The sequence below is a fragment of the Ambystoma mexicanum genome, chromosome 1p (genome assembly GCF_040938575.1).
Source record: "Ambystoma mexicanum isolate Mex_15411 chromosome 1p, UKY_AmexF1_1, whole genome shotgun sequence".
In the NCBI taxonomy this organism is placed as follows: domain Eukaryota; kingdom Metazoa; phylum Chordata; class Amphibia; order Caudata; family Ambystomatidae; genus Ambystoma; species Ambystoma mexicanum.
Window position 1 is genome coordinate 103,437,510 of NC_090921.1, and position 23,576 is coordinate 103,461,085.

At 50.5% G+C, this 23,576-nt stretch overlaps 1 protein-coding gene across 2 annotated transcripts in view; it reads left to right on the forward strand.

The window, feature by feature from the left end:
* LOC138566692 (ephrin type-B receptor 4-like) overlaps nucleotides 1–23,576 on the forward strand; it is a 115,158-nt gene that overhangs the window by 58,729 nt on the left and 32,853 nt on the right. For both annotated transcript variants that reach the window (XM_069644271.1, XM_069644279.1), the window contains exons 4-8: nucleotides 3,765–3,920; nucleotides 4,609–4,938; nucleotides 6,804–6,928; nucleotides 19,843–20,005; nucleotides 22,700–22,799. In XM_069644271.1, coding sequence (XP_069500372.1) covers nucleotides 3,765–3,920; nucleotides 4,609–4,938; nucleotides 6,804–6,928; nucleotides 19,843–20,005; nucleotides 22,700–22,799 — 874 coding nt within the window. The remainder of the gene's footprint in view (nucleotides 1–3,764; nucleotides 3,921–4,608; nucleotides 4,939–6,803; nucleotides 6,929–19,842; nucleotides 20,006–22,699; nucleotides 22,800–23,576) is intronic.

Below are 23,576 nucleotides of genomic sequence, written 5' to 3' on the forward strand. Positions count from 1 at the left end.
TGCAGCGGCTCAGAACCTCCGTAGGGTCTGCACCCCAGACATTTTCTTTTGGAGTGACCATCTAGTGGCTGTATACTTGGACTTGTCCACCAGTCCACTTTTACCTTATTCTGAGACAGGTTTGACGATTCCTCCAGAGTAGCCGCTGTAGAGCCGGCTCCTCGGACTACTTAGTCTTTGCTATTGACGGTGACAAGATACAATGTTAGAGGAGGGGCAGCAACAGGAAGAGCCAGGACCTGCAGTTGAGGAGCCGGCCCCACCACCAAAGTCACACATAGCCTCGCAAAAAAGCACATGCCGGCTACCGACTGGAAATTCACACCTGCGCTCCACGAAACTGAACTGGAGCTGCCAACGGCACATCACAGCTCTCTTGCTCTTAATCCCACCCAGTCCTACACCTTGCCCTCTAGCTTTACAGATCCGCCAGAGCGCCTGGGGACCACGCAGGTGGTGGTAGTGCATGGTATAAAAATCCTTTAACCTAACATAGCTATTGCCGTGAATGCCAGTGGCCCCCTGCCACCCTGACCGTCACTGTACCCTGGTCCCAGACCATGCCCATGAGGCTAGAGGACCCAGATTAATCCTGAGTTACCCCTCCCTGCTGGGACATCAAGAGTCCCTCTTTCTCCTATGCTTTGGGATTATTTCCTTAGCTCTCTATTCATGGGGACCATTTTGTGTGCTGCAATTGTAAAGTTGCACTTTTCCCTGATATGGCCAGTGTAAACTCCATCACTGCCTTGTTGTTTCTGAAGCCCTGGACATGGACAAACCGGTGATCTTCAGAAAATGGAGGCTATAAAAGGCAGCGCTATGGTATTGCTGTGAAAAACATTGGGCCTCATTACGAGGTTGGTGGTATCTGGCCGGTAAATCCACCCAGATACCACCAAACTGAATTACCATTTCCTCCACTTGGGCCGGCTGGATTACCGTCGGATTACAAGTGTCGGTGGCAGTGTAAATTCCCATTTTTTTTCGAGTCCATAGGACTCTATTGATCTTATTTGGTGGAATTACTGCAGCAGTATTTCCTCTGCAGTAATTCAGCTGATTTTGCCAATTTTTCAGAGGAGAGTTGGAGGATTTAAATCCAGCATTTTGCTATAGGTAAATCATCAACTCCAGGACCATACCTGTAATATGGCGGAGTAGGAAAAGTGGCGGTAATTCTATTACTGCCAATTTTTTCCCGCTCTCGCATACTTGTAATGAGGCTCTATAATGTCTTGTACTGGTTGCTCACCCCGGTTGTCCCTCGTATCCAAAAGGGCCTTCCCTGCACTGTGCCACTAGGAACACATTCTGCAGCCGAAGACCACCTTTCAACATCCTGCCAAACTGCGCTGGCCAGCTGGTTACTAACAACTGGGTGGGACTCTCATGAGATGGCCTTCCTTCAATTTAAAGCGACCATGTCATCGCACAACACCCACTTTTTGATGTTCTTTGTTTTTCTTGCTATGTCCTTTTTCTTGCTATGTTTTGCTTTTGCGATTTCTGTGGTATGTAGCTCGGCTAAGGATATGTTTCATGCTTTTTTGGGTACCCCTGCAGTGCCCCATTATTTCTCCCCGCCTGCTGGTCCACATAGATCTTAGCACTTTTCCTGACTGTTCCTCACAGTAGCGCTTCGAGTCTGCATGGCTGGACTTCAGACTGCTAGAACATAATAAAAATAATAATAATAATAATAACTTTGCATTTATATAGCGCTACGAACCCTCAGGCATCTGAGCGCTGCTTATGATTACCCACGGATATCTGGGAACTAGGGTGGCCTCGGGCTGTGGAGTGGGCTCATGGCTCCCTGATGGATGCTGTCCCTTGTCCAGTCTTGCTCTGGCAGCCTGTAGGGTGGCGATTGTTAAACAGGGATGCCGCTCTCACCCCAGAACACTCGCTCTGTAACATTCACTCTCACCCCCAGCCGTGCGGGCCTCTGCTTGTCATCTATGGGAACAATAGGGCTGTCCCCTGCCACAGCTCTCTTCTTCCCTTCAGCCCCCCCCCACCCCCACAGAGTCATTTATAAAGAGTGGCAGCAGCTGTTGGGGGAGGGAGTTAAGGCCCACTTTCCCACTTATTCCCCTTCGTCCTCCTCTAACCCCCGGGTTTGGTGCCAGCCAACAAAAATTGGGGGACTTCAGAGACTGTCACACCCTGGGCTTTGGGGGCAGGACCAGTTTGTGGACCCCCTTTAGAATCTACCTGTATTGCTAGGGAGTGGGGCAGATGGGTCTTTTGGTTGTAGCCCCGGACAGAAGCTCAGGGGCTATAACCAAAAGACTAGCTAGCCCTGAGTCCCGACAGTCCCACCAGTGGTAGAAGTGTACCGAAAAAAATAGTGGAACTTGTGGTCTCGGCAGGGGAGAGGGTAGGAGGAAACACAGTGTGACCTGTGACAGGGTGTTGCGGCCGGGGCGTTGCAATAGTCTAAGTGACTAGTAACTTAGGCTCCTATTACAACTTTACACTTGCACAGGGACATGAATGGACAAATCGTCTGTATAGAATGGTGACTATCATTGTAAAAAGTAGAGGAATGGTAAACAGAAAAAAAAATAAAAGTAGTGGAACGCTGTTCCCGACCGTTCCAACTCCCTTCGATCACTGGTCCCAATATTAGCAAAGCCCCAGATCTTTTCCAGACCTAGCAGCACCCCACTTCACTGGGGTTCCTCTAAGATTTGTGCAGAGAATACACAAAGATGGTGGAGAGGATGAGACACAGGAGCGGAGTAAAGTAGAAGCGGCAGAGAGCTGAGAAGGTAGGAAGGGCAAGGAGAAAGAGTGAGAGGGGGAGGGTACGAGGAAAGGGAGCAAGAAGAAGGAAGTAGACATGGAAGAGGGAAGAGCTTATTGACAGCATTGGAGGGTACGAGGAAAGGGAGCAAGAAGAAGGAAGTAGACATGGAAGAGGGAAGAGCTTATTGACAGCAGTGTTTCCTGCTCGCACTGTTCATTTTATCCAATCAAATGTCCAGCCAATTATCCTAGCAGCCAAACTCATTGCACACATATATATATATATATATATATATATGTGTGATACTGACGTGCATCCAGGCCACACAAATACAGAGTTTTAAAGAAGCCTACTCCCAGTTCTGAAGTTCATTTCTGGCTAAAGTACATTTAGTGGAAAGCAAAACGCGCAGAACCACATTTGCTGAAAATGATTACGCCCAAAAGAAAACCTGCATAGCCTTCTTTGCATCCCATTTGCACATTTCTAGGCCTCCCCAAATGTACTACTCAGTTCTGTTCAATGTAAATAGGAATTAACGGTGTTTGATTCGAAAAAATCGAATGAGAACACAGCAGACCGCAGGGGGTCTCCAGATTCTTCCAGTCACGCGCATGTAGTCAAACACCATTCCCAGGGAAGTCCTGCGATAACAACAGGAAGTGGAAGCAGTGGCTACTGTCTAGCCTTCCGCACAGGGCATGCTAGTTTCCAGCCTCCTATTTTGACCTGGAAGTAATTAGTTTGCGAGAAGTAATTTCAGCCAATATTGTTTTGCAGGAATATTTCTCTACACCCACTTCTGTGGTTTGGCGGGTGTAAGTTAGCAGGCTTGACTTTTCAGATAAAGCTGTTTGTGGGTTGACATTGTTGACCCAGGACTTGAATGCAGGGAGGGCGGACTTATTCTGAACTCTCGTGACTTGGCTTTATAACGGAAGAGGGGGTCATTTGGGACCCGGCCATGCCTTGTTCTTAAATGTCTCTTTTTTTCTGTTTTTTTCAGCCTGCCCGCAAGGATCCTTCAAGGCCAACCAGGGCGAGGGCTCATGTCAAGCCTGCCCAGCGAACAGCCACTCGGCGACCCAAGGTGCCACCCTCTGCTCCTGCCGCACCGGCTACTACCGGGCCCGGATCGACCCTCCGCACAGGCAGTGCACCAGTGAGTAGGGCAGGCGGGGAGCCTGCTACCCTATATCTTTTACCGGGATCAATTTCACACATAGAGCAGCTATTTATTTATTCATACCAAACGTATAAAACGCACAGTCACCCGAGGGCTTCATGGCGCTACCAAACAAGTAGAAGGGAAGCTAAAACAGATAGATCTTCAGGGATCTCCTAAAGTACAAGTAGTCATCCATCCTCCGAAGGGCCAGAGGGAGGGAATTCCACAATATAGCTCCTGCCACCGAGAAGGCCCGACCGCCAACCCAGGACAGTCTGAAACAGGGAACCTCTACCAGAAAAGCTGCGGCAGAGCGAAGAGAAAGGCGAGGTACATAAAACCGGCACTTAGCCCACAGATAGACCATGCACAGCTAGTCGCAAGCAGGCAGTTTGGCAGCAGCTGCTCACATGCATTTGCACACTGACCCTCTAGAGAACAACCACATGCAGAATAACCGCTCGAGAGGAGTATGCAAGCAGTCGGGGAACAGCCTAACAAGGCAGCACAGAGATCGTCAGAGCCACATAGTGAAAAAGACACTTGCACATGCGCACATACAGGCAGCGGGGAAGAATTATTTTGGGTCTGGTTAGTCCCACCTTAGTGCACAAGATTGCTACTTGTGGTCCATGTCTAAGCTTGATGCAAACCCCATCTTGTGTTTTCTCCATATACACAGGCCCACCGTCGGCGCCCCGGAGCATAGTGGCTAAGATCAATGGCACATCCGCCATACTGGAGTGGAGCGAGCCGCTGGAGAATGGTGGCCGGAACGATGTCACATACACCGTGCTGTGCCAAGAGTGCCCGGAGCGACAGCTGTGTCGTGCCTGCAGCCGGGTCTCCTTTGGTACCCGGCCGGTGAGTCTGACCGAGCGCCGGCTTCTCATCCAGGGACTGCAGCAGTACATCACCTACACCTTCGAGATCCAGGCCCTTAACGGGGTATCGGGGGAAAGCCCCACGGCACCCCACTCTGAGTCTGTCAACATCACCACCAATAAAGACGGTAAGTGACACAGTGGTTGTGTGCCCCTGGGAGCCGTAGGTGTTTGCTATGCTACAGGGTTCTGTGTGTGTGGGTCACTGGTAACTTCAGCAGAGGTGCGAGCCCTGGGAGCTGTGGGTCCTAGTGGGTCCCTGCAGAGTTCCCCTGGGAACTCTGCAGGTTACCTGGTGAGATGTGGTTGAGGGCCCCTCTGACCTTTGATTGGTGCACTAGAAGCTGTGTGTGAAAGCTGGATGAGGCTCCCGGTAGTTGTGGGTGACCGCCTTAAGAGGTGTGGTCTAGTGCCCTTGGGAGGTGTGGCTAATGGCCCAGTGAAGTGTGGTGACAGGATCCTGGGAACTGTGGCAATGGGAGGTCCCTTTAAAGTTGAGGAGAACTCCTGCGTCAGCCTCCTTGCTCCCCTCTGCCATGCACCTGCATGCGCCTGGAAGCCCCTTCATCCTCCATCTTTTCTCACCATCCCACCCGAGGGTGAGAGAGTAGAATGGAACGCTGTCAAGGAGGTTGAGTGAAGAGAGGGTAGCAAAAGAGCAGGGACTGTGTTATCGTACGTTGGAATTCCTGCATGCATAGTCTGTGGTCTGTTGCAATTCCCGCGTGTATAGTTTGTGATATGTTGCAATTCCCGCATGCATAGTTTGTGATATGTTGCAATTCCCGCATGCATAATTTGTGATATGTCGCCATTCCTGCATGCATAGTTTGTGGTATGTTGCAATTCCCGCATGCATAGTTTGTGATATGTCGCCATTCCTGCATGCATAGTTTGTGATATGTTGCAATTCCCGCATACATAGTTTGTGATATGTCGCCATTCCTGCATGCATAGTTTGTGGTATGTTGCAATTCCTGCATGCATAGTTGGTGATATTTCGCCATTCCTGCATGCATAGTTTGTGATATGTTGCAATTCCTGCATGCATAGCTTGTGGTATGTTGGAATTCCTGCATGCATAGTTTGTGATACGTCACAATTCCTGCATCCAGAGGTTTTGATACGTCGCAATTGCTGACTGAATATTAGGGGAGTACGATGGTTGACAACCCAGTGAGTTCCAATGCCGCAGTACTGAATGGGATTCTGGGGTTCCGGTCTGACGCTACTCCCAAGCATTTCACTAGGGGATGGGGCCATCATGTATACAGGATTTGGTGGAACGCGCAGCCTCAGCCTTCCCCATTGGGGTGTTGGGACTGCCCTCCAAACCCAGGAAGTGGCAGACACCATTCCATGGGATTGGTGAGATGTTGTTCTCACCATCTGGAGGGCCAGGATCTGAAGGTGCTCCCCAAGATTTTAAATATTAGGAGTGGTGCAGTGGTTTTTGTGTTATCCAAGTCTAAAATGAATACATTGTCGTTGTTCAATGAAACTATGTCTGAAAGTGTTTCGACGCGGGGAGTGTTGGCCCGTCTTACTCTGCGCCTCTCAGCCATGTGATCATAAGGGGCGGGCATCCTTCAGGCCAATGCTTGAGTTAATGCAGCACCTTCTGTGGACCTGTCCAGTTTAAGGGGGGCTGGACAGTGTGGCCTCCTGCTATGCAGGGTGGGCTGCCTTCACCAGCTCTAACCACCTGGCTGGCTCCACTAGACGAGGGATTTGAAAGGGCGAAGTCCTGCCCAATGGCCCCTCTGTGACACACACTGTGGCTGCACTGCCTCACCTTGAACCTGCGCTTGGTCCAGCCAAAGGGTCATCACTTACTGGGAAATCAGAAGCTTAGGGTGTTAAATTGTGGGGGGCTTTACAAAACTTCACCCATATCTCAGTCATTAGTATCACATTGGGAAACCTCCTATGCCCCCCTCTGTTCCCCCCTCTGTTCCCCCTTTAATCACAGCTTTTCTCTCCCACCATCCAGTGCCCCTCCCAGTGTCCGGGATCCAGCAGACTATGGCTACTCACAGCAGCATCGCCTTGACCTGGCCGGTCATCCAGCCACCAAGCGGCAACGTACTGGACTATGAGGTCAAATATTATGAAAAGGTACGTACATTTATACAGAGGGCCTGTATGGCGAATAGGCGGGGGGCTTCTCTCTGTAGCAAACAAACCACTCCCAGCACCAGGTCCTATGCAGTGTCTGCACACCTGAGGGGCAGGTGGCTTCTCTCAAGAGCAAACCATCCCAGCACCAGGGCCTATGCAGTCTCTGCACACCTGAGGGGCAGGGGGCTTCTCTCAATAGCAAACCATCCCAGCAGCAGGGCCTATGCAGTGTCTGCACACCTGAGGGGCAGGGAGCTTCTCTCAATACCAAACCATCCCAGCACCAGGGCCTATGCCGTGTCTGCACACCTGAGGGGCAGGGGGCATCTCTCAAGAGCAAACCATCCCCAGCACCAGGTCCTATGCAGTGTCTGCACACCTGAGGGGCAGTGGGCTTCTCTCAAGAGCAAACCATCCCCAGCACCAGGGCCTATGCAGTGTCTGCACACCTGAGGGGCAGGGAGCTTCTCTCAATAGCAAACCATCCCAGCACCAGGGCCTATGCAGTGTCTGCACACCTGGGGGGCAGGGAGCTTCTCTCAATAGCAAACCATCCCAGCACCAGGGCCTATGCAGTGTCTGCACACCTGGGGGGCAGGGGGCTTCTCTCAATACCAAACCACCCCCAGCACCAGGGCCTAATGCAGTGACCGCTCACCAGAGGGGCAGGGGGCTTCTCTCAATAGCAAACCACCCCCAGCACCAGGGCCTATGCAGTGTCTGCACACCTGAGGGGCAGGGGGCATCTCTCAAGAGCAAACCACTCCCAGCACCAGGTCCTATCCAGTGTCTGCACACCTGAGGGGCATGGAGCTTCTCTCAATAGCAAACCATCTCAGCACCAGGGCCTATGCAATGTCTCCACACCTGAGGGGCAGGGAGCTTCTCTCAATAGCAAACCATCCCAGCACCAGGGCCTATGCAGTGTCTGCACACCTGGGGGGCAGGGAGCTTCTCTCAATAGCAAACCATCCCAGCACCAGGGCCTATGCAGTGTCTGCACACCTGAGGGGCAGGGAGCTTCTCTCAATACCAAACCACCCCCAGCACCAGGGCCTATGCAGTGTCTGCACACCTGAGGGGCAGGGGGCATCTCTCAAGAGCAAACCATCCCCAGCACCAGGGCCTATGCAGTGTCTGCACACCTGAGGGGCAGGGGGCTTCTCTCAAGAGCAAACCATCCCCAGCACCAGGGCCTATGCAGCGTCTGCACACCTGAGGGGCAGGGGGCATCTCTCAGCAGCAAACCACCCCCAGCACCACGGCCTAATGCAGTGTCTGCACACCTGAGGGGCAGGGGGCATCTCTCAGCAGCAAACCCCCAGCACCAGGGCCTAATGCAGTGTCTGCACACCTGAGGGGCAGGGAGCTTCTCTCAATACCAAACCACCCCCAGCACCAGGGCCTAATGCAGTGACCGCTCACCAGAGAGGCAGGGGGCATCTCTCAATAGCAAACCACTCCCAGCACCAGGGTCTATGCAGTGTCTGCACACCTGAGGGGCAGGGGGCATCTCTCAATAGCAAACCACTCCCAGCACCAGGGCCTATGCAGTGTCTGCACACCTGAGGGGCAGGGGGCATCTCTCAATAGCAAACCACCCCCAGCACCAGGGCCTAATGCAGTGACCGCTCACCAGAGAGGCAGGGGGCATCTCTCAATAGCAAACCACTCCCAGCACCAGGGCCTATGCAGTGTCTGCACACCTAAGGGGCAGAGGGCATCTCTCAATAGCAAACCACCCCCGCACCAGGGCCCAATGCAGCATCTGCACACCTGAGGGGCAGGGAACTTCTCTCAATACCAAACCATCCCCAGCACCAGGGCCTATGCAGTGTCTGCCAACCTGAGGGGCAGGGGGCATCTCTCAAGAGCAAACCATCCCCAGCACCAGGGCCTATGCAGCGTCTGCACACCTGAGTTGCAGGGGGCTTCTCTCAATAGCAAACCACCCCCAGCACCAGGGCCTATGCAGTGTCTGCACACCTGAGGGGCAGGGAGCTTCTCTCAATAGCAAGCCACCCCTCGCTCCAGGGACTATGCAGTGTCTGCACACCTGAGGGGCAGGGAGCTTCTCTTAATACCAAACCATCCCCAGCACCAGGGCCTATGCAGTGTCTGCACACCTGAGGGGCAGGGGGCTTCTCTCAAGAGCAAACCATCCCCAGCACCAGGGCCTATGCAGCGTCTGCACACCTGAGGGGCAGGGGGCTTCTCTCAATAGCAAACCATCCCCAGCACCAGGGCCTATGCAGCGTCTGCACACCTGAGGGGCAGGGAGCTTCTCTCAATAGCAAGCCACCCCTCGCTCCAAGGACTATGCAGTGTCTGCACACCTGAGGGGCAGGGAGCTTCTCTCAATACCAAACCATCCCCAGCACCAGGGCCTATGCAGTGTCTGCACACCTGAGGGGCAGTGGGCTTCTCTCAAGAGCAAACCATCCCCAGCACCAGGGCCTATGCAGTGTCTGCACACCTGAGGGGCAGGGGGCATCTCTCAAGAGCAAACCATCCCCAGCACCAGGGCCTATGCAGTGTCTGCACACCTGAGGGGCAGGAGGCTTCTCTCAAGAGCAAACCATCCCCAGCACCAGGGCCTATGCAGCGTCTGCACACCTGAGAGGCAGGGGGCATCTCTCAAGAGCAAACCATCCCCATCACCAGGGCCTATGCAGCGTCTGCACACCTGAGAGGCAGGGGGCATCTCTCAAGAGCAAACCATCCCCAGCACCAGGGCCTATGCAGCGTCTGCACACCTGAGGGGCAGGGGGCTTCTCTCAAGGGCAAACCACCCCCAGCACCATGGCCTAATGCAGTGACCGCTCACCCCCAGGGGCAGGGAACTTTTCCCACTTTCTAACCACCCCTACTCCCCAACGTGTTGCAGTGTGCCGCGGCTGCGCAAGGCCTACTCTGTGGCCATCAGACCATCCCTTGATTCTGGCGAGGGGGGAGGAGCTTGCCACCACGCAGCACCATTGCACAGCATGTGCTCTGGCAAATAAAAGGGCAGGCTTGTACTGCCACACGGCCCTGTCTTGCCCATCCAGGCCCAGCTTGGCTCCTCGTGCTGTCCGTTTGCCATACCATGAAAGACCTCTTTTGTGTCGTGCCTGCACCCCCCCTCCCTCGTGCCTCCCCCCAACCTCCCTGTCTGCATAAACGGTTCCTTCATAAAACCTGGCATTGGTGAGCAAACCCCGGCCGGCATCACTTCCTGCACCCGCCCGATCCCGCTTTTGTCAACACAGCCTTTGTTGGACCCATTATTATTCCTGCTTTATTTTGGGCTAGGTATGTTTTTTTAAATACATTTTTTTTGGAGGGGTTGTCTTCCCGCAGGCATTTCTGGGCCAAACTGAAGACATGCTAAATTGGGAATGGGCAGGGTTGCTTTCTGTTAGCGCTCAGAAAAGGAGCATCGCTGCCAAGATAAAGGCAGAGGTGGTCCTGTGGGGCTGCGGCAGAGACAGTGGCATGCTTAGACCCGGCTAGCGCCACCTATTCCGTGCCAGGTGAGGCTAGGTTCTGTGCCGCGCACATGGGCCAATTTATGAAAAAAATGGTTGCTGGTGAGTGCGTGGAGCTGTGATTGGCCAGTTTAGGCCTCATGTCCGGCCCGCGACGCGGCTCCGACAGAAAGGGACGTGTTTCAAGATGGAGCCTGGGTGGGATCCAAAGCTTGACCTGCGCACTCGGCCATTCTTGACTTCCGAGTCAGCCATCTTTATTTTGATCAATGAGTCAGCCATCTTTATTTCGATCAATGAGTCAGCCGTCTTTATTTCGATCAATGCCTATGTGACTGAACGACGGGCACTATGAGCTGTACAGGACGGAGGTGTGATTGGGGAAAGACGCCCTCTTCTGATAGGGCCACTGAGGATCAGAGTGTCAGGGTCTCCCCCTCTTTCACCCAATTAGTGTTCTGTTGGTGTGGGTTCTTACTGGTTCGATTGTGAAGATGAGAAACACCAGCTACTTTTCTTTTGAAAAAAACGTCCTCGTTGCTTTTTATCCGAGTTAATCACTTGAGCCATGCGCATGCGCGCCTATGCTGGGCTAAAGGGTCTGGACAGCACTTTCCCCAGTCGGGACCACGTCGAGGATGACTACCCGAATCCTGGGGGGCTCAGACTGGCCCATACGGCAAGGGCCAGAAGGCAGGGCTCCTGGGGGTGGGGGGGGAGCATTGTAATGATTGTCCCTGGGCAGCTGGTTCTTTTAAAGAATATTACATCGACAATCCAATGAACATAATTAATTTCAAACAGGCAGGTATTTGTATTTGTATTTATTTGTAAAGCGCACCAGGCCCGAGGGCTTCCGGGCGCATCCCTTAGTTACAACATGGTAAAAGGTGCACAGTCCAGAAAATGAACAGTGTAAATTACAGTTATATACATAAGGCACAAAGCATGACAGTAAACACGACTAATCAGGAAGCTATATACATAAAGTGAGGCTGAAAATGATTGCAAGGAGAGAGGTAGGCCAGTAGTGCGCGGTGAGTCATTATATATACGTAAAGTGAGGCTGAACATGATTGCAAGGAGAGAGGTAGGCCAGTAGTGCGCGGTGAGTCATTATATATATACATAAAGTGAGGCTGAAAATGATTGCAAGGAGAGAGGTAGGCCAGTAGTGCGCGGTGAGTCATTATATATACATAAAGTGAGGCTGAACATGATTGCAAGGAGAGAGGTAGGCCAGTAGTGCGCGGTGAGTCATTATATATACATAAAGTGAGGCTGAAAATGATTGCAAGGAGAGAGGTAGGCCAGTAGTGCGCGGTGAGTCATTATATATACATAAAGTGAGGCTGAAAATGATTGCAAGGAGAGAGGTAGGCCAGTAGTGCGCGGTGAGTCATTATATATACATAAAGTGAGGCTGAACATGATTGCAAGGAGAGAGGTAGGCCAGTAGTGCGCGGTGAGTCATTATATATACATAAAGTGAGGCTGAAAATGATTGCAAGGAGAGAGGTAGGCCAGTAGTGCGCGGTGAGTCATTATATATACATAAAGTGAGGCTGAAAATGATTGCAACGAGAGAGGTAGGCCAGTAGTGCGCGGTGAGTCATTATATATATACATAAAGTGAGACTGAAAATGATTGCAAGGAGAGAGGTAGGCCCGTAGTGCGCGGTGAGTCATTATATATATACATAAAGTGAGGCTGAAAATGATTGCAAGGAGAGAGGTAGGCCAGTAGTGCGCGGTGAGTCATTATATATACATAAAGTGAGGCTGAACATGATTGCAAGGAGAGTGGTAGGCCAGTAGTGCGCGGTGAGTCATTATATATATACATAAAGTGAGACTGAAAATGATTGCAAGGAGAGAGGTAGGCCAGTAGTGCGCGGTGAGTCATTATATCTACATAAAGTGAGGCTGAAAATGATTGCAAGGAGAGAGGTAGGCCAGTAGTGCGCGGTGAGTCATTATATATATACATAAAGTGAGACTGAAAATGATTGCAAGGAGAGAGGTAGGCCAGTAGTGCACGGTGAGTCATTATATATATACATAAAGTGAGGCTGAAAATGATTGCAAGGAGAGAGGTAGGCCAGTAGTGCGCGGTGAGTCATTATATATACATAAAGTGAGGCTGAACATGATTGCAAGGAGAGAGGTAGGCCAGTAGTGCGCGGTGAGTCATTATATATACATAAAGTGAGGCTGAAAATGATTGCAAGGAGAGAGGTAGGCCAGTAGTGCGCGGTGAGTCATTATATATATACATAAAGTGAGACTGAAAATGATTGCAAGGAGAGAGGTAGGCCAGTAGTGCGCGGTGAGTCATTATATATATACATAAAGTGAGGCTGAAAATGATTGCAAGGAGAGAGGTAGGCCAGTAGTGCGCGGTGAGTCATTATATATACATAAAGTGAGACTGAAAATGATTGCAAGGAGAGAGGTAGGCCAGTAGTGCGCGGTGAGTCATTATATATATACATAAAGTGAGGCTGAAAATGATTGCAAGGAGAGAGGTAGGCCAGTAGTGCGCGGTGAGTCATTATATATACATAAAGTGAGGCTGAACATGATTGCAAGGAGAGAGGTAGGCCAGTAGTGCGCGGTGAGTCATTATATATATACATAAAGTGAGGCTGAAAATGATTGCAAGGAGAGAGGTAGGCCAGTAGTGCGCGGTGAGTCATTATATATACATAAAGTGAGGCTGAACATGATTGCAAGGAGAGAGGTAGGCCAGTAGTGCGCGGTGAGTCATTATATATACATAAAGTGAGGCTGAAAATGATTGCAAGGAGAGAGGTAGGCCAGTAGTGCGCGGTGAGTCATTATATATACATAAAGTGAGGCTGAAAATGATTGCAAGGAGAGAGGTAGGCCAGTAGTGCGCGGTGAGTCATTATATATACGTAAAGTGAGGCTGAACATGATTGCAAGGAGAGAGGTAGGCCAGTAGTGCGCGGTGAGTCATTATATATATACATAAAGTGAGGCTGAAAATGATTGCAAGGAGAGAGGTAGGCCAGTAGTGCGCGGTGAGTCATTATATATACATAAAGTGAGGCTGAAAATGATTGCAAGGAGAGAGGTAGGCCAGTAGTGCGCGGTGAGTCATTATATATACATAAAGTGAGGCTGAAAATGATTGCAAGGAGAGAGGTAGGCCAGTAGTGCGCGGTGAGTCATTATATATACATAAAGTGAGGCTGAACATGATTGCAAGGAGAGAGGTAGGCCAGTAGTGCGCGGTGAGTCATTATATATACATAAAGTGAGGCTGAAAATGATTGCAAGGAGAGAGGTAGGCCAGTAGTGGGCGGTGAGCCATTATATATACATAAAGTGAGGCTGAATATGATTGCAAGGAGAGAGGTAGGCCAGTAGTGCGCGGTGAGTCATTATATATACATAAAGTGAGACTGAAAATGATTGCAAGGAGAGAGGTAGGCCAGTAGTGCGCGGTGAGTCATTATATATACATAAAGTGAGGCTGAACATGATTGCAAGGAGAGAGGTAGGCCAGTAGTGCGCGGTGAGTCATTATATATACATAAAGTGAGGCTGAACATGATTGCAAGGAGAGAGGTAGGCCAGTAGTGCGCGGTGAGTCATTATATATACATAAAGTGAGGCTGAACATGATTGCAAGGAGAGAGGTAGGCCAGTAGTGCGCGGTGAGTCATTATATATATACATAAAGTGAGACTGAAAATGATTGCAAGGAGAGAGGTAGGCCAGTAGTGCACGGTGAGTCATTATATATATACATAAAGTGAGGCTGAAAATGATTGCAAGGAGAGAGGTAGGCCAGTAGTGCGCGGTGAGTCATTATATATACATAAAGTGAGGCTGAACATGATTGCAAGGAGAGAGGTAGGCCAGTAGTGCGCGGTGAGTCATTATATATACATAAAGTGAGGCTGAAAATGATTGCAAGGAGTGAGGTAGGCCAGTAGTGCGCGGTGAGTCATTATATATATACATAAAGTGAGACTGAAAATGATTGCAAGGAGAGAGGTAGGCCAGTAGTGCGCGGTGAGTCATTATATATATACATAAAGTGAGGCTGAAAATGATTGCAAGGAGAGAGGTAGGCCAGTAGTGCGCGGTGAGTCATTATATATACATAAAGTGAGACTGAAAATGATTGCAAGGAGAGAGGTAGGCCAGTAGTGCGCGGTGAGTCATTATATATATACATAAAGTGAGGCTGAAAATGATTGCAAGGAGAGAGGTAGGCCAGTAGTGCGCGGTGAGTCATTATATATACATAAAGTGAGGCTGAACATGATTGCAAGGAGAGAGGTAGGCCAGTAGTGCGCGGTGAGTCATTATATATATACATAAAGTGAGGCTGAAAATGATTGCAAGGAGAGAGGTAGGCCAGTAGTGCGCGGTGAGTCATTATATATACATAAAGTGAGGCTGAACATGATTGCAAGGAGAGAGGTAGGCCAGTAGTGCGCGGTGAGTCATTATATATACATAAAGTGAGGCTGAAAATGATTGCAAGGAGAGAGGTAGGCCAGTAGTGCGCGGTGAGTCATTATATATACATAAAGTGAGGCTGAAAATGATTGCAAGGAGAGAGGTAGGCCAGTAGTGCGCGGTGAGTCATTATATATACGTAAAGTGAGGCTGAACATGATTGCAAGGAGAGAGGTAGGCCAGTAGTGCGCGGTGAGTCATTATATATATACATAAAGTGAGGCTGAAAATGATTGCAAGGAGAGAGGTAGGCCAGTAGTGCGCGGTGAGTCATTATATATACATAAAGTGAGGCTGAAAATGATTGCAAGGAGAGAGGAAGGCCAGTAGTGCGCGGTGAGTCATTATATATACATAAAGTGAGGCTGAAAATGATTGCAAGGAGAGAGGTAGGCCAGTAGTGCGCGGTGAGTCATTATATATACATAAAGTGAGGCTGAACATGATTGCAAGGAGAGAGGTAGGCCAGTAGTGCGCGGTGAGTCATTATATATACATAAAGTGAGGCTGAAAATGATTGCAAGGAGAGAGGTAGGCCAGTAGTGGGCGGTGAGCCATTATATATACATAAAGTGAGGCTGAATATGATTGCAAGGAGAGAGGTAGGCCAGTAGTGCGCGGTGAGTCATTATATATACATAAAGTGAGACTGAAAATGATTGCAAGGAGAGAGGTAGGCCAGTAGTGCGCGGTGAGTCATTATATATACATAAAGTGAGGCTGAACATGATTGCAAGGAGAGAGGTAGGCCAGTAGTGCGCGGTGAACATGATTGCAAGGAGAGAGGTAGGCCAGTAGTGCGCGGTGAGTCACTAGCAGATAGCCAAACTTTGGTTAGGTTTTTGAATCTGTGGAAAGAAGGTTCCACTCTTAGCAAATTAGGGAGCGAATTCCACAGTTTGGCCGCCATGACTGGGAAACTGGTGCCGCCTGATCTTTGCAGGTTGGAACGTGTTATAGTAAGGCAGTTGGTCTGGGCAGTTCTGCGGGGTCGGCTCGGGTTCAATACGGTGAATCTGTTAGCTAGGTAGCAAGGTGCCTGGTTGGCGAGATATTTATGGGCGAGAGCGAGTGTTTTTAGAGAAATTCGTTGAGGGACTGAGAGCCAACGAATATTGCGTCTGGTGTATGAAATGTGATGGCTCCTTGGGATGTTAAAGGCTGCTCTAATGGCATTATTTTGGATAATTTGCAACTTGTTTAGGTTACATCGGTTGGTTCCTAAATAGAGGGCATTACAATAATCGATTTTCGACAACACAAGAGTCCTGGCACTATCATTCCTATTCTAAAAAAAACTCAGCTAATCCTCTTATTGTCTCTAACTTTCGTCTTACCCTGTGTTTCTGAGCTTCTAGAGCTCCTAGTTTACCCACAGACCTCTTCTTTTGTCAATCATCTATCCCTTCTTCCACATTTTCAATCAGGGTTTCGTCCCCGTTACTCAACCGAACTGGTCTGACCTGCGTGCTTAATGTTCTTCCTTCAGCTCGTTACTCTAAACACTCCTCCTTTCTTATTCTTCTTGATCTATCGGCAGCTTTCGACACCGTGGATCACTCTTTACTCTTGGAAACTCTTTCCTCTTTTGGTATTTGGGGATCTGTTCTCTCCTGGTTCTCTTATCTGTCAAACAGAACTTTATCTCTCTCGGGTGATAAAACCTCCTCACCTTTCCCTCTTGAGCATGGTGTCCCCCAAGGGTCAGTCTTGGGTCCTTTTCTGTTCTCATTATACACTGCACTTCTTGCTCCTGTTATTTCCTCTTTTGGACTCTCATCACTTTTACGCCGACGACACACAACTCTTTCTATCTTTCTCTGGAAATACACCACACTTATACAACCTGTCTTTCCGCCACCAAATCTTGGATGGCGTCTCACTTTCTTACTTTACATGCCGGGAAGAGTGAGGTTTTATTCTTTCCAGCTAATACTCTTTCTCCGTCTACTGCACGTAATCTTGGCCTTTACTTTGACTGTAATCTTTCTTTTACTCACCACATTTGTCTTACCTCTTGCTCCCGTCGTTTTCATCTCTACAATAGTCGTAAAGTCTGTCCTTCTCGTACTTTCCACGCTACTAAACTTCTTATCTCTTCTCTTATTTTCTCACAGCTCTTCTATTATTCTGTCACACTATTTGGTCTCCCATATTCTCATCTTGAGCCTTTAAAATCTAGTCATTCTTCAGTCCATGTACTCTGTTCACTCTCCTATTTCTCCTATCGTGACTCTATTTAAGCATCACTTGTTTCACTTGGCTGGTTACCCTTTCATTCTCAACTTAAATTTCATTTCCTCTGCTTAGTCTTTAAATCTCTTTATGGTTTAGCTCTTGACTATCTCACTGCACGTGTGTCCTTTTATACTCCTTCTCGCTCCCTTCATTCCACTTCATTCTTTAGGCTGAATATCCCCCCGCTCCCCCCCTGTGCTCAGTCCTGCTTTTGGTCTCTTACTACTTTTTCAGCTTCTTGCTCCCCTTCATTGGAATGCCCTCCCCCTCTCGCTTCGGTCTCTTACTACTAAACTACTTACTCTCTCTTTCAGCCTCTTTCTTTGCACTGCTTATGATTTTTAGCTCTCAGTGCAGTTGCTGCTTGATCTATTCATTACCATTTTCTGTTGTAATGTTTAATTTTAACTGTGCAGCGCTTTGGATAAAAGCGCTTTATAAATACAATAAAAATACAAATACAAAATATATGCATTTCTCATATTTTCACCCCAGCTACAACTCAGCTGACTGTGCTTCATGAATGTGGGACAGATTAGTTTTAGTGCTAGCCTCTATTATTTGTACTAGTTCATCCCTGCTGCCAGGACCACATCTTGCAGGTTGCTAGGCTTTTACTCTGCAGGCTGCCAGGACCACATGCTGCAAGTTTCTAGGCCTACACCCTGCAAGCCGCCAGGATCACATGCTGCGCGTTGCTATGCATTCTCCCTGCAGGCTTCCAGAACCTCGTCCAGCAGGTTGCTAGGCCTACACCACTCAGGCTGCTGGGTGCATACTCTGAAGGGTCCCAGACCCACACCCTGCAGATCTCCAGATCCGCAACTTGCAGTCTGTCAGTTCCACCCCCATCGTGCTCCTGGGCTTATGCCTTGGAGGATGCCAGATCGACATCTTGCAGGCTGCTATAGCCACACACAGTGGACTGCTATACCCACATCATCCGGACTGCTTCCTCCACACCTTGTGAGCTTCTATACCCACATCTCTCAGGCTGCTATATCTACACCTTGTGGGCTGCTATATCCATACATTGTGAGCTGGTACATCCACATATAGCAGGCTGATATATCCACATCTTGTGAACTGCTATATCCACATATTACATGCTGCTATATCAACACCTTGTGAGCTGCTATATCCACATCTTGCAGGCTGCTACCTACACGCCTTGTGAGCTGCTATACCCACATCTTGCAGGCTGCTACTTACACACCTTGTGAGCAGCGATATCCACATCTTGCAGGCCGCTACATCCACATCTTGCAGGCTGCTACATCCACATCTTGTGAACTGCTATGCCCACATCTTGCGGGCTGCAATATCTACACATTGTGAGCCGCTATATCCACATCTTGTGGGCTGCTCTATCCACATATTGTGGGCTGCTATATCCACATCTTGCAGGTTACTATATCCACACCATGTGCGCCGCTATATTCACAACTTGCGGGTTGCTATATCCACATCTTGTGGACTGCTAATCTACATATTGCAGACTGCTATATTCACATATTGCAGGCTGCTATATCCACATCTTGGAGGCTGCTACATCCACATGTTGTGGGCTGCTAATCTACATATTGCAGGCTGCTATATTCACATTTTGTGGGCTGCTATATCCACATATTTCAGGCTGCTATATACACATCTTGTTAGCTGCTATATCCACATGTTGCGGGCTGCTACGTCTGCATCTTGCAGGCTGCTACATGCACACCTTGTGAGCTGCTATAACCACATCTTGTGGTCCACATCTCGTGGGCTGCTATATTCACATCTTGTGGGCTGCTATATCCACATATTTCAGGCTGCTAAATACACATATTGTTAGCTGCTATGCCCACACCATGTGAGCTGCTATATCACATTGTGCGGGCTGCTACATCCACATCTCACACCTTGTGAGCTGCTATATTCAGATCGTGTAGGCTGCTATATCCACATCTTGTGGGCTGTTATATCCACATAGTGCAGGATGCTATATCCACACCTTGTGAGCTGCTATATCCACATCCCGTGGGCTGCTATATCCACATATTTCCGGCTGTTATATCTACATCTTGTGGGCTACTATATCCACATCTTGCAGGCTGCTACATCCACATCTTGTGGGCTGCTATTTCCAAATATTGCAGGAAACTATATCAATATCTTGTGGGCTGCTATATCCACATCTTGCAGCCTGCTACATCCACACCATTTGAGCTGCTATATCCACATTGTGCGGACTGCTACGTCCACATCTTGCAGGCTGCTACATCCACACCATGTGAGCTTCTATATCCACATCGTGCAGGTTGCTACGTCCACATCTTGCAGGCTGCCAGACTCGCTTCCTTCCAGACCATGCACCATGCTTTTTGTCATAGTAGTTTGACACCCTCCTCCTCACACATTACTAGACCCAGGCCTTTTTGGCCACCACGTCGCCCCTGCACACTGCCAGACCCCTGCCTGGCAGAGCGGCATCATTATCTTGCAGTCTGCCAGGAAGACATCATACAGTCTGATAGCCCACTCCCTATCCTCCTCCAGACCACCAATCTGCTAGGCCACTTTGCATGCCCTGATAATCCTCCAACGTGCAGTTCGGCAAGCCATTAGTACACACAGTACTAGCCCCATAACATGATGACATGCAGACCGCCATAGTTATTCCCACGTGATCAGATCCGTTTTTCTCCCCCCCCCCCCTTGCAGGGAGCGGTCACTGGCACGACAATGTTCCTGAAGACCACCAGCAATCGGGTGCAGCTGGACAACCTGAAGAAGGACACCCTCTATGTGGTGCAGGTGCGGGCACGGACTGAGGCTGGCTACGGGGACTTCAGCCACGACATGGACTTCCAGACGCAGGCTAGTGGTGAGTGCTGCAGGAGGCAATGGGGTGCAAGAGGGGAGGGGCAGAAGCACACCAGCAAGAGAAGAAGTGGGGCAGAGGCAGGAGGAAGAGTAATTGAGGTGCAGAGGAGGATGGGCAGGGTGACAAAGTCAGGAAGAAGAGGGGGAGCAGAGGGGCAGAAACTGAAGAGAGTTGGGACCTGAGGTGAAGAGCAGAAGTGGAGGGAAAGGGTAGGCCCAAGGAGGGGTGAAAGTGGCTAGAGACAGGGGGACAGATAGAGGGAGAGGAGAGGTGGTGCCTATGGCAGGAGGAGAGATAGCAGTAATAGGTTGGGGGTCTATGGTGTGAAGGAATAAGTCTGGAAGCAACAGAAGAGAACAGGCAGGCACAGGAGAGTCCCTTAGGTTGAGGCAGGAGCGCGGAAGCAAGTGGTAGGGGAGCAGGAGTAGGATAGTAGAGCAATGAGAGCAGAGTTTACGAGGCTGAAGAGCAGAAGTAGCTGCAGTGCAGGGATAGAAGGACCCATAGGAGGCAGAAGCAGGGCCGAGGTGAAGATGGCACAGAAGGAGGACAGTGGCAGCGCGCAGGGGTTTGTGTGGCGGAGATCAGGATGCAGAGGCAGGAGCCATGCAGAAACAGGAGGCAGAAGCAGGGTAGAGGAGAACATGGCATAGAAGGAGGACAGTGGCAGTGTGCAGGGGATCGCGTGGTGGGGAGATCTAGATGCAGAGGCAGGAGCAACGCAGAGACAGGAGGCAGAAGCAGTGTAGAGGGGAAGATGACATAGAAAGAGGAAAGTGGCAGTGCGCAGGGGATCACGAGGTGGGGAGATCAGGATGCAGAGGCAAGAGCCATGCAGAGACATGAGGAAGAAGCAGGGTAGAGGGGAAGATGACATAGAAAGAGGATAGTGGCAGCGCGCAGGGGATCACAAGGTGGGGAGATCAGGATGCAGAGGCAGGAGCAACGCAGAGACAGACAGGAGGCAGAAGCAGGGTAGAGGGGAAGATGGCATAGAAGGAGGACAGTGGCAGCGCGCAGGGGATCAGGAGGGGGGATCTGGATGCGGGGGGCAGAGACAGGAGTAAAGAGAGCGTTTTTTTTGGGGGGGGGATTCCGAGATCTATTTACCAGTGGGTAAAGCATCTCTGTGAATGCATGATTCGCCGCCCAGCTGAATACGCCCAACCCCCATTAATAAAGCGTCCATCTCACAAAGGATGAAAAGGTTCCCCGCAAAGAACGAATTAATCTCCTAATGGAGGAAGCCAGTTTGGGGTCAAGGGTCGGCGGTCTCTCAGGGCGCCAGACTAAAGCGTTCCTCCTTTCACCTCAGAATGCCCAGACAGCTCCCACTGGAGGACAGCCGTGAATTTGATCTTGTGTGGGGGTGGGGCTGCGCTGAAGTACATTCCCAGTGCGGGAGATCTTGAACTTCGCCTAGCGCCCCCCCACCCCTCTCTGCTGCCCCCCACATTAGGGCTCCCTCCTCAGCAGGGCCTGGCTCCTGCCCTTGTCCCCCACACTCCTCGGCGCAGGGCCTAGCGGCTGACCTGGATCTCCCGAGCAAGGCCCCGAGGGAGGAGCTGAGACAAAGGGATCCTGAGAGGGGTTGGGGGGCGGGGTGCGAATCCGACCTGGTCGCTTCGCCGAGAGGCCTGAATGGCAGGATTTCCTCCCTGCTCGACACCCCCACCCCCACCCCCAACATGCCCCTCCACCCATCCCTCGTGACGGGAAACTCGGAGCTCCACAGTCCAGGCAACTTACCCTCTCTCCGCAGCCCACAGAAGCTGCAGGCCATGCGCGCTTGGAGCACTCGGCCCTCACCACCCCCGAGTGCAGCCTGTCCTATGGGGGGGTGGGAGAAACATTCGCCACCTCCCCACAGTGAGGGTGCGAGGAACACCCAGCCCTTTGCACCGTGCCTCATATTGAGGGTGTGAGGAACACCCAGCACTTTTCAGCCTGCCCCATAGTGATGGCCATTATGAGGCACGCCCAGCCCCTTTGCACCGTGCCCCATATTGAGGGTGTGAGGAACACCTAGCCTCTGTGCACCGTTCCCCATAGTGAGAGTGTGAGGAACACCAGGCCTCTGTGCACCGTGCCCCATAGTGAGGGTGTGAGGAACACCTGGCCTCTTTGCACAGTGTCCCATAGTGACGGTGTGAGGAACACCCAGGCTCTTTGCATAGTGCCCCATAGTGAGGGTGTGAGGAACACTCAGGCTCTTTGCATAGTGTCCCATAGTGAGGGTGCGAGGGACACCCAGGCTCTTTGCACAGTGCCCCATAGTGAGGGTGTGAGGAACACCCAGGCTCTTTGCACAGTGCCCCATAGTGAGGGTGCGAGGAACACCCAGGCTCTTTGCACAGTATCCCATAGTGAGGGTGTGAAGAACACTCAGGCTCTTTGCAGAGTGCCCCATATTGAGGGTGTGAGGAACACCCAGGCTCTTTGCACGGCTCTTTGCATAGTGCCCCATAGTGAGGGTGTGAGGTACACCCAGCTCTTTGCACAGCGTCCGATAGTGAGGGCTCGAGGAACAGCCACTTAACACACACACTACCCTTGAAGGAGGAAGTGAGGCACACAAAGGCCCTACAGTTTCCTTATGCATAGCCTGCATTATTTAGTTGCTATGAAATGTGGTATGCTTGCGGTGGGCATGAAATGTTTCTCTAGACTCGCTCTCTTTGTTCCCCCTGGCAGAGCACGTGCGCGGGGAGCAGCTGGCGTTGATCGCGGGCTCCGCGGCAGTGGGTGTGGTCCTGGTGATCGCTGTCTGCATCATTGCTGTGGTCTGCATCAGGTAAGGAAACTCAGGGGCACTGTTGCGCCTGGAGAGGATAACATCACGCATTTGAGTGTCACCCACTTCTGAAATCACACATTTGGAAGGGGTGGGAAAGAGGAAAAGAAACCCAAAATCAAATTGTCTCCCCTGATACCCACCCGACACACGGTCCCCAAACACAAGGGAGTGGAGTGACCCCCAGATTTGTATTCCACCCAGTATCCAGACTCCCTGTGCCACCCCTCCATGTATGGACCCTTCTGCATCTCTAGAAGGGTGGTGTTTATGTTAGCCACCCTGCCCACCCCAAGAGCTATAACTAACTAACAGGGGTTGAATACTGTTAAACCTTCTTAAGTGCAACTTTGCCTGCGGACTGCATTTCGAACATATACTTTTCTTCCTCCCAGTCCAAGCCATTTCTGTTTTATTAAGGACTTTTCCTTACTAACCTCTTCAACATAGCATGCATCTGAAGTAAGATAACTATGAAAAGGGGCTGAGCCGGCTAAACCGCAGCGTGCTTAGCAATATCTGTGTGCGGCTAAACCGCAGCGTGCTTAGCAATATCTGTGTGCGGCTAAACCGCAGCGTGCTTAGCAATAGCTGTGTGCGGCTAAACCGCAGCGTGCTTAGCAATATGGCCGAAGACATGAGTCATATCTTTGATAAACAGATCCAGAGCTACACTTACTAACTATTAGTAGTGGAAGGCACTGAGGTACAGGGAGACAGTGATTAGGCCAAGATCGCAGTTAATTGGAGGATGTGAGGAGATTAAAATTCGGGTGT